At 41.8% G+C, this 11,325-nt stretch overlaps 1 protein-coding gene across 1 annotated transcript; it reads right to left on the reverse strand.

Moving 5' to 3' along the window:
- Positions 1-2,719: 2,719 nt before the first annotated feature.
- dad1 (defender against cell death 1) lies at positions 2,720-8,256 on the reverse strand. The gene is made up of 3 exons (XM_052023299.1): positions 7,972-8,256; positions 4,650-4,782; positions 2,720-2,857 (listed from the first exon to the last, which is right to left on the reverse strand). The coding sequence occupies exons 1-2, from the start codon at positions 8,180-8,182 to the stop codon at positions 4,652-4,654; spliced, it is 342 nt and encodes a 113-aa protein (XP_051879259.1). The 5' UTR covers positions 8,183-8,256; the 3' UTR covers positions 2,720-2,857; positions 4,650-4,651.
- Positions 8,257-11,325: the final 3,069 nt, after the last annotated feature.

Consider the following 11,325-nt stretch of genomic DNA (forward strand, 5'->3'; position numbering starts at 1 on the left):
TGATAAATGGGACCTGTTTAAGACACAGCCAGTAGAGGATAGCTTTAACTTTACAATGGATAGGAGGAGGAAGCCAAAGGTGTGTTTGAATAGTTAAGGTTACAAAATCATACGAAAACTGAAGATGAGCTGAAGCCACATTATGGAGGAAAGAGGCAGGGCTGCAGAAGTGTTGACGTGGTTCTGAGGTTCTGATTTTTTGTTTCAGGTCAAAAGGAAGTAATATTCCAAACACACACAATATACAAATCATTGCGCCTATTAGAATCTGACATCCCAGGTCTTTTGTATACAAACCATTGAGTAGATTTAAACTATCTCCACTTTAACTACTGGGGCTGCCACAGGACAGATTTTCCCTTGAATGGGAAATGAGCAAAGTCACCAATTGCCTCTGATGGCTGATAGAGGTGGGCAATGGATGCTGGTGATTAGGGCCTCACAGGAAACAAAATAAAGAATGAAACTCACTGTCAATAATGACAATCTTGGATCTTCCTGTGAAAATCAGCATTGCCACATTTACATACAACAAGGTCTCTTTACCCTTTATTTCAATTGTCAGGGTAGTGGCACTGTGGTTAAATTACCAGATTAGAAACCCAGAAGCCTGGGCTAACAATCCAGAGTCACAAATTCAAATCCCACAATGGCATTTGTGTATCAGTTAATAATCTAGAACTTAAAATAACACAACTAAGCATCAGCAATGACAACCATAAAATGGCTCACTAATGTCCTCCAAAGGACATCTTTACTTGGTCTGACCTATAGGTAACTCCAGACCCATTGCAAATTTGTTGAATCCTAAATTGTCTAACAAAAACACCACACTGCTCCATCTTGTCCCACCATCCAGAAGGACCTAGGAGATGTAGTGGCACAATGTTTGATATGAGGGAGGAAGTCCTCTACATCGACTCCAAAACCCAGGAAGTTATCAGATCCAATGTGGACCTGCCAATCTACACACCGCACCAACAGCACCATTGGATGCATTTGTCCTTGAAGTATTGGTAGTCTACCTTATGTATTCCTTAAAGAGTCAAAATCCCAGCTTCCCACTGAGGACAGCCACCAGCATGTTGTAAAGCAATTTAAAACAGCATTTACTGCTCATTCCCAATTGACCTCAAGGTGGTGGTGGTGAGCTGCCTTCCAAGATGGCTGCAACCATCCTGATGCATTAGGTAGTGATGAAGAGAAACAAAATATACTTCCAAGTCAGGATGATGTATGAGCACCATCCCTCCACCATGATTTCTCTTAGCATACACCAGATGTTTCCGTGCTGTACTACATAATTCTATGTCCTCACATAACGACAAGATCTGTAGTTCTCATTTTTTTCCCCCAAGGAGTAGGTAAATCGTTCTGTAACCCCGCCAAAAAAATTGAATGGAACTGAGATTACTAAAACCTTTAAGCTATAGTCAAAAAAGATGAGGAATTATTTGATGGAAATTTTTATTCTTTCAATTCATTGGCATCTAAAAATAAAGTGGTCAACTTATCAGCAATTTGTTGCAAAATCTCCTTAATTTTAAGATTTAGGTTTACTGAAATCAGCTTACCTGAATTGGCCTTCAGAGTAGTGTACAAAATGAAGTAATGGAAATAGATGGAAACAACTTTCTTACTTTAATGCTGTTGTTATTCATAAAACTGATGCATTAGTACAGTGAGCTCAGGTTAAATTTAACAAGATTAGATTTTAAGTAATGCTGGCAAATCTCTCTTCTCTCCTTTCCCCTCCCATCAGACAGAAAATAGAAGCCTGAAAGCACATACCACAGGCTCAAGGACAGCCTCTATCCCACTGTTATCAGGCTATTGAATGGTTCCCTAGTAAGATAAGATGGACTCTTGACCTCACAGTCTACCTTATTATGGCCTTGCACCTTATTGTCTGCCAGCACTGCACTTTCTCTGTAACTGTAACACCTTATTCTGCATTTTGTTATTATTTTCCCTTGTACTATCTCAATGCACCAGTATAATGATCTGCATGTATGGCATGCAAAACAAAGTTATTCACTGTACCTCACTACATGTGAGGATAATAAACCAATTTACATTGCTGTTGTACTGTATCAATTCTACAATAATACTGAAGGACCACTGTAAGAGGTGCTATCTAAAAGACCACTAGTTGGCTGTTGGACTTATATGTTATAAATGAATATACTTCATTAATGCTTCGTAGGATGTAAAGCTTTGAAACTTCAAGGCTTTGAAAGCCACCATATAAAGTAGTTTTTTTAGAAAAGGTTTGCATTTGTAACATATTTTAGACATTTGCAGAGTTTTACCAGATTGTGCTATGCTCTCTGGATAGGAGTGTATGCAACCTTCTTGGGCAAAAAAGTTTTGCCTGTTTGTAACTTAAAAACAAATACAACTTTCTTTTTAAGTCAGTCTGCCCCTACCCCACCAAAATGGTTAAGTGCCTAACATGTTTGTTGTTGAGTAACTGTTACAAGTGGTTTCTTAGTAAGTGAAACTAAGTCAATATTGCCTCACCAAAATGACATAGTGCCAAAATTAGGGATCTTATCCCAGTTGGCAACCTCAATACCCTATGACAAAACAGAACTCATTGTGGACTAAAAAAAATTGGCAAATTCAACAACTGGTTAATATTCAATTAGCTTTCTAACTGTGATCCACTTCAAATCCACCTTAACTCTCCATTTATTAATAAAGAGGTAAACAACCATTTTGTAAAAGACTTTTTTTTATTTTGTTTAATACATATACGGAATGAAACAAAATTTGTAAACAAAATTCAAACTGATCCAATGCAGCACCAACATGGGCTCCAATCTGCTGGGGTTACATTATTCCTGCTGCACGGCTGCAAAAAGAAAAAGAGTCAGATCAGCCATGACGTAATTAAAAGGCAGAGCTGGCTTGAGGGTCTGAGTGACCTACTCATGCTCCCGATCATATGTTCAATGCCGACCAATGCCCCCATCTAATTCTGTTAATATACCTTAAATTCCCCCCTCAACAAGGTTGCTGTACAGTATTGGAAACAGTTCAGTGCCCCTTCACTGGGGAAACAACACATTTAGTTTTCATCACTCAAAATGACTGTTTTCTTGAGAATTTTATTTGAAGTCCCTATGAGAGATAAACACTTACACCAAGAATAAAGATTTCAGTGGATGATGGTTTTGTATGTGGTACTGGATTGGCAACTCAGTCATGTTTCAAATCTCAATTGTACCTTCTGAAATTGAATCTTTAAAACTTGTTATTTTGTGGACTAGACCCAATAGGAACACTGATTTTCTCAGAAAACCTGGTTCATCTGCCAGTGGCACACTGTCTTTAAGAAGAAGTTATGCCAAAACCCATCTACCCTCCCTGATGCACACAAGGGCCTATAGCACTTTTCAAAGAGCAACAAGTTCCTAACTGGTATTTATCAGTTACCCATTATCAGTACCTAGCCTAGTCACTACATTTCTGTGTACAAAGTTTCTATCATGTTTCTGGTATTACTTTGACAGTAATTAAAGACAGTTTTACTTTCAAAGGGTTAAGTATTTTAGAACCTCCAGAGGTACCATATTAAAAATAAATCTTTGTTTTGCCTGATTGGTTTTTAATGCCCTAGCAATGGACAATTCTGCTTTACCCATATCCCACAAACTCTTGGAGGAAAAAAAACACACTACTCACAAACTAAGAGTCCAGTTATAGAGAATCAATGCTTCAGATATTATGATATGGCTCAACTTTCCCAAATATAACTCTCTGACATAAAACGTTCCAATGCAACACAAGGATAGTTTACTATTTTAGTTATTTATCCCACCCTCATTACTTCACTTTTTGAGCCATCACTGGAGAATGGCCTTACAAGAAGCTAAACCAACTGCTGCACAATATGTCTGCAAGAATATCCAAGTTCTCACCCCCCATCCCAGTGTACAGGCATAATACTCTGAAATATATCACTACTTGTGATTTTGGCAGCCAAAACCATTTTTTTTCAACAGCTACACTGCACAAAGGAACCTATCTGCCTTCATCACCACAGGAATTTAATGTCAAACAAAGACAAAGGATTTTGTTACATTAAAACAAGTGATTCCAAATTACCCAAGAAAATCATAATCAGGGTAACACGTTACTTTGTAAAATTGAAAACTCTCAGCATTTCCCTCTACACTTTCTCAATGTTAATCTTAGAATAATATCAAATTATCAATGCCTTCAATTATCTAACTCAGACATGTAGTAAACAGAGTACCATTGTTTAATCAGTATCAGCTGGGATGGGGCTGAGACCGAGACTAGCCACATTCATAGAACCTATTAACATCATGAGTAGTTTGGCTCTTCATATGAGTTATACAATTAGTCCCACTAGTCTGCTGAATAAGCTTCCAATACTTTTCAATCAGTATTTCTCAGATCATAACTTACAGTATAAAAAACTCTATTCAATTGTTTTACCATTGATGTACATTTCAGAACTGAAAACATGAACAGAATCAGAGGCCAAAGAAAGTTAATTCCTTTACTCTCACTAACTAGCTTTGCAAAGATCTACTATTCCCAGCACATTAGATCATTTAATATAAAGACAAAGAAAATTTGAGTTCAAAAGCAATTCCTCCACTCATCATACATACATTTAGCCTATGAAGTTGATCACCACCAAGTGAAGGATGGTGCTGGCGAAGAGGAAGTCAGCAAATGCCCGCTCTGGTGAAATGCCAATGAAATCGCCTTTGTTCTGAGGGTTGATCTGTATCCGCAAGCAAACTGCAGTGGCAGAGAGAAACCAAGAGAGTAAGCAATTAGAAGAAAGCACTGCAGGGTTCCAACAACAAACAATGCACAAAGTAGAAATATTAAACTGAGTTTTGGTCACAAACTCTAAACCATGTCCACTGTGCAACTTACACCAACCTCACTGAGCGGCAATTATTAAGAATACAACACCCATTTCATCAAACACATATTCAGCATAATTAATGAGTTGTCAAATGATGGCCCAAGAAGTTTAAAGGTAGGATAATAACTCCTATCAATTAAATCCGATGTTTTTACAATTGCACATCACAGGCCACATCGTTCCTTTTTCCTGGCCAGTCACTTGGGATAGAGGATGACTTACTTCTGTTCCTGTTTTGTGGGTTTTGAAATAGATAACGAGGTCCGATGTAGAAATCAGACTCTTCCATGAGTGGAGCAGGTAGTGGCTGATGGGACTAGATATGTTGTGAGGTGGCCTGCTCCTTCATTACTTAGGCAGGGCCTCGATGTGCTCCTGATGCACGACCTTGACGTTCTCAATACCATTTCAGATGCTCCTTCACCACTATGAACAATCATGGGCCAGGTATTCCCAGGTATCAGTGGGGTTGTTCCAATTCTTCAGGAAGATTTGAGCATATCCTTGAATCTTTTCCTCCATATGCCTGGGAATCTCTTCCCACAAGAGAGCTCATAAAAGAGTGTCTGAAGTTAGGCAAGTAATTGATATGCCGTGCCCAAAATAACAGTGTAAATAGCACCCCAATACTGGGGAAATTAGGAGAGGACACTGATATTGGTTCACTTGCCCTTCCAATGAATTTGATGATTTTGAAAAGGCAGCATTGGTGGTATTTTTCCAGTGCCTTGAGATGCCTACTGTTAATGGTCCAGGTCTCAGAAGCACATAGGAAGGCAGGGATCACTGCTGTACAGACCATAAATTATATATCAGGTCTGGAGGTCTTGACCTTCAAGTACATTTTTCCTCAATCAAAGGCTGTGCCAGTAAATTTAGTCATCGATGTCTGCCTTCACTAAGAGGTGGCTCTGAGATTTGGGAAGTGGTTTACATTTGCCAATGTCTTGCATTGAACCTTTATTGGCAGAGGACACAGTATAGAGCAGCAAAGGCAGACTGGTGGTGGACTGTTGCTTTGTGAATATTGAGTGCAAGGCCCATCCTCTCAGATGCTTCTGAATGCACTGACAATTGCCTGGAACTCAACTTCTGAGAATGCTTAAATGCTTGAATACTGAAGTTTGGGTAAACTTGGTTTTGGAATGTAGTCATTGCAAGTTGGATAGCTTCCTATTATATATGAAGATTAGCTTTACTCAAAGAAGTTTGCTGGTAGTAAAATGTAACACTGCAGCAAAAAAGTTTGACAAATTGTTGGGGCAATGCCATGACAACTCCAAGCAAAATGTTGGAAGCAGCACCAGCCACAGTACATAGCCTCTTTTGACCTCACCAAAGCCTTAGACTCCATCATTCAGGAGCTACTGTGGAATATCTTCCTCAAATTTGGCTGCCCACATAAAATTCATCTTGCTCCTTGATTCATCTTGAATCCATGATAATCCAATGGGACTACCACAGGATCATTCTCAGTGACAGGAATGATTCAGCCAGGGAAGTTACTGGAGGGAATTCTGAGGGACAGAATCTACCAGCAGTTGGATAGACAAAGTCTGATCAGGAGGAGTGGGCATGGCTTTGTGCGTGGAAAGTCATGTTTGACATATCTTTTAGAGTTTTTTTTGAAGAGGGTAGATGAGGCTAGGGCAGTGAATATTGTCTATTTGGACTTTAGCAAGGCCTTCAACAAGGTCCCGCATGGTAGGCTGATCTGGAAGGTTAGGTCCCATGGAATCCAGGGAGAGCTAGTTAGACAAATTCAAAATTGGCTCGGAGGTAGGAAGCAGAGGGTGGTGATTGAAGATCGTTTCTCAGAATGGAGACCGTGACTAGCAGTGTGCCACAGGAGTCGGTATTGGGACCCTTGTTATTTGTTATATATGTAAATGATTTGGATGTAAATGTACAAGGCTTGATCAGTAAGTCTGCAGATGACACGAAATTAGGTGTTGTTGATAGTGAAGAAGGTTATCGTAGATTACAGGGGGATCTTGATCAGTTAGGGAAGTGGGAAGTTAGGAGTGGCAAATGGATTTCAATACAGACAAGTGTGAGGTAATGCGTTTTGGAAAGTCAAACCAGCGTAAGACTTGTACTATGAATGGTGGGGCACTAGGGAGTGTAATGGAACAGAAGGACCTAGGATTACAAGAGCATAGTTTGTTCAAAGCAGCATCACAGGTAGACAGAATGGTGAAAAGGGCATTTAGCACACTGGCCTTCATCAGTCAGGGCATTTAAAGAAGTTGGGACATTATATTACAGTTGTACAAGTCATTGGTGAGGCCACACTTGAAGTACTGCGTACAGTTTTTCTACCCCATTGTAGGAAAGTCATGGTTAAGCTGGAAAGACTTACAAGGATGTTGCCAGGACTAGATGGCCTGAGTTACAGGGAGAGGTCGGCCAGGCTAGGTCTTTATTCCTTAGAACACAAGAGAATGAGGGGTAACCTTAAAGAAGTGTTTAAAATTATGAGAGCCATTGATTAGGTGGATGGCAACAGTCTTTTCCCCAGGGTAGGGGAGTTCAAATCTTGGGGGTATAGATTTAGGATGAGAGGGGCAATTTTTTCACGCAGAGGGTGGTGAGTATTTGGAATGAGCTGCCAGAGGAAGTGGTTCAGGCAGGTACAAAAGTAACATTTAGGAAGCACTTACATAGGTACATGGAGGGCGGGGCTTGGAGGGATATGGGCGGGCCGAACGCAGGAAATTGGAACTAGTTGGGTGGGCACCGTGGTCAGCATGAATTGGGCTGAAGGGCCTGTATCTGCGCTGTATTGCTCTATGATGTATCAAACAAAGCAGTATCATTGCCCCAACACTTCTCTCAATCCTTATTACGCCAGTCACCACCAGCAGCGACAGCCATCCTCCCCCACAATCCAGATTCTCCCCTCCTTTGCCATTTCTTTTATTCTGCCCCCAGCTCCTCCCACCCCTACTCCACCCCCTTCCAATCCCACCCCATTACCCCTTAACCCCACCCTCTCCCCTTACCCCCCTCCCCCTCCCCTTAGCCCCACCCCACCCCCCTTCCCCGGGCCTCACCCGCCAGCACGAAGGCGCCCACACAGGCGATGAACCCGGACAGGAACGAGTTGAAGGGGAAGGTGCCGACCAGCGCGCAGTACAGGAACTGGGCGGCGCCGCTCAGCGCCATGTACAGCAGATACGAGTCGAGCAGCTTCAGCTTGAGGGGAGTGCCGGCCGCGTACTCCTGGAAGAAGCGGCTGAGCACCGAGAGAACGGAGCCGCGCATCGTCAACGGGAGAGAGGGATCCGGGGGACACAACCAGCCGGCGCGCACACACGTCAGCAAACCCACCCGTCCCCACAGTAATTCGTCCGGCCTGACCCGCGGTTCCTGCGGCCGCGTCAAATGGGGCCACGCAAGCACCGTTCCGCTTCATTAATGATCATCATCTGCTTACACTGCCATTTATAGCTTTGAGTATTTTGTGTGATTGTTTTTAAACTATTTATTTCAGAAGAAATAAAATATTCCCTTCCAGGACTTATTGTTGGTAAGTTTCTGTCCATTTCCAAGTGACATAAAAGGAGACTATTTCAGTCCATGGGGACTGTGCCTGCTCAGATCAATCCCGTTCCCCAACAAACCTCCCTTACAGCTGGTTCTCCTCACATTCCCCCGTCTCTGATTCTATCACTCGCCTACACACTAGGGGTAATCTATAATAGCCAATTGACCTACTGACTCGCTTGTCTTTGGGATGTGAGGGAAAACCGGAGAACCTGGGGAAATCCACATGATCAAAGGGAGGATGTGCAAACTCCATATAGACAGCAGCAGATGTCAGTATTGAACCTGGGTTGATGGAGCTATGAGGTGCAGCTCCACTAGCTATGCTACTGTGCCAACCTTTAAACACCACCAAACATTCTTTTCCAAGAATTTACCTTTAAGGGTCGGCCCCACATTTATTGCCCGCTCTGAATTGCCCCTAAGGAGCTGGTGTTGAGCTCCTTCAACTGTCGGACTCCTGGTGAAGGTATTCCCATAGATTGTTGGGGAGGAAGTTCCATAATTGGATGAAACAACACAAGATGATGTGCAACTTAGAGAGAAGCTTGTAGATGGTATTCCCATGCACCTGTTGGCCTTGGCCTCTTTATGGTTGAGGTTGTAGGTTTGGGAAGAGCTCCTGGAGTTCAATGGCACAGTGCAGCCACAGTATGACAATGCTGAAGAGAATGAACTGTTAGAGTCTTGGGCAAGGTGCCAATGGTGTCAAGTGCTGCTGGCGGTGCATTCATCCAGTCAAGTGGAAGGAGCTCCATCAGATTCCTGATGTGCCATGGAGATGGTGGAAAGGCTTTCAGTTTTCAGCATGCATTTATAGCATGTTTAATGTGGTACACTACCCTAAGACAATTCACAGGACATTAATAAATAATATTTGTCACCCAGCCACATGAAGGGTTAAGGAGAGAGGTTACCAAAAGTGTTTTTAAGCAGGGTTTTAAAGAAGAGAAGTAGCAAAACAGTTAGGTTTATGCTGGAAATCCCAGAGGTTTGTACATTGGCACAGTCACCAATAATAAAGCGATTTAAATTGGGGGTGCACAAGAGGCTAGAATTGGAAAAACACAGATAACTCAGAGCAGAAATTACTGGAGTAAAAGTGCATTTTGAAAACAAATACTTTGAAATCAAGGCTTTGCCAAATCAGCATTTATTGTAGGTCAGAGAGCACAAGGAATGATGTTTCAAAATGATGCAAGTGAAGATCTGGGGCCCAGCAGTCTCCTCCCTTGCCTCCCATTGTAGGCTGGGATACATCTGTCAGGCCCTGGGTATTTATCCACTTTTACATCCACTTAAACTTTTAATTCCCCTCCCCCTCCCCTTTTTAATCTTAACATGCTTTATGTCACCATTCTGAATGAAATCTCCAACTACAATTCTTTCTCCTCAGTGAATACAGATGAAAAGTTTTCATTTAAGATCCCACCCAAGCTCTCTGGCTCCACACACTGATTGCCCCTTTGATCCCTAATGGGCCAGTCACACGATACTTGGTGGACAGTATCACTCAATGCAGGCTACTCAAAAACAATGACAACCAATAATCTATCATAAAGACCAGCCCTCCCATGGCCACTGCTTTAAGGAACTGAAGCAACAAACAATCTGCTGGAGGAACTCAGCAGGTCAAGCAGCAACTCTGGGAGGAAAGGAATTGTCAACATTTCAGATCAAAACCCTGCACCAGGACCTGCTTCAGGGTTTCAACCCAAAACGTTGACAATTCCCTTCCTCCCACAGATGCTGCTCAACCCACTGTATTCCTCCAGCAGATTGTTTGTTGCTCCAGATTCCAGCATCTGCAGTCTCTTGTGTCTCCATGCGGCTCCAATGAACTGAATAGGTTCAAGAACTCTTCACTGCATTAGATTTCATCTTTTGTGGATGCTTTTCTCAGAACAAAGAAGCAGTTTGGCTTTGTGTATAACATAGCAAGAACATAATTTGTATCAATGGAGTTAAAGCTCCAGAACCCCATGTCCTATCTCAAGTTTAAATCACTGGCCCTAAGAATCCAGTTAAATTGCTTCTGCTCAAAACAAAAGAACTATCCAGCATAATGGTTAGTCAGGCACTCAGAGACTGGACGAAAGCCAGCAGGCAACTGAGAGCAGATTCCTTAAGGAAAGAAAGTTTCCTGCACTGCTACATCTATCACTTTCTTGGGGCACATCAACAACTCCTCAAGCCTGTCCCACATTTTGTTAAATCATGGATTATCAGAGCAACTACAGATGGATAATAAAAATGCATTTACCAATGTCACAAAAATAACAATGTAAAAATGTCATGTCACCATGCAACAGAGGGTGCAGAATGTGGGATGGGGTTCACAGTACATATTTTCCAGAGCCTGAATGACCTAGCATTTCTCTGTGATTATCCCTGTCTTTTCAGGCATGTCTGCTCAAAAGCGCTATAGAAATCTCACCATTCCCAATAAAGAGAAAGGAAAGCAAAAAAAAATCAAGACAACCAGAAGAAAAACTCTTGAAATATCAAGTGGAAAAAGAAATGATAACTTCCACAAATGGCTAGAAATCCTCATTTTCAAAATCTTTCCCATTATTTAATGCCTCAGCATTCACTTCGACTGTCAGCAACTGTGGGTTCCACCTATCCTGTGAGCTTCGAGTCCAGTGGACCCAGGAGCCAGGGACCACACTGAGACTTTCACTTACCAGTTGGAATACCACAGTGCTTCAAAAGGTAGCATCCAACCTCTGCACCAGGTCTGAATGAACAGAAATGTGATAAATATTAGGTAGCAATTAGATGGAAAAGATTTCTATATAAGATTATAATCTTGCATATTGTATCAGAAACAGAAACAAGTGGAGCATGAAGGATAAACA

The sequence above is a fragment of the Pristis pectinata genome, chromosome 9 (assembly GCF_009764475.1).
Source record: "Pristis pectinata isolate sPriPec2 chromosome 9, sPriPec2.1.pri, whole genome shotgun sequence".
Lineage (NCBI taxonomy): Eukaryota > Metazoa > Chordata > Chondrichthyes > Rhinopristiformes > Pristidae > Pristis > Pristis pectinata.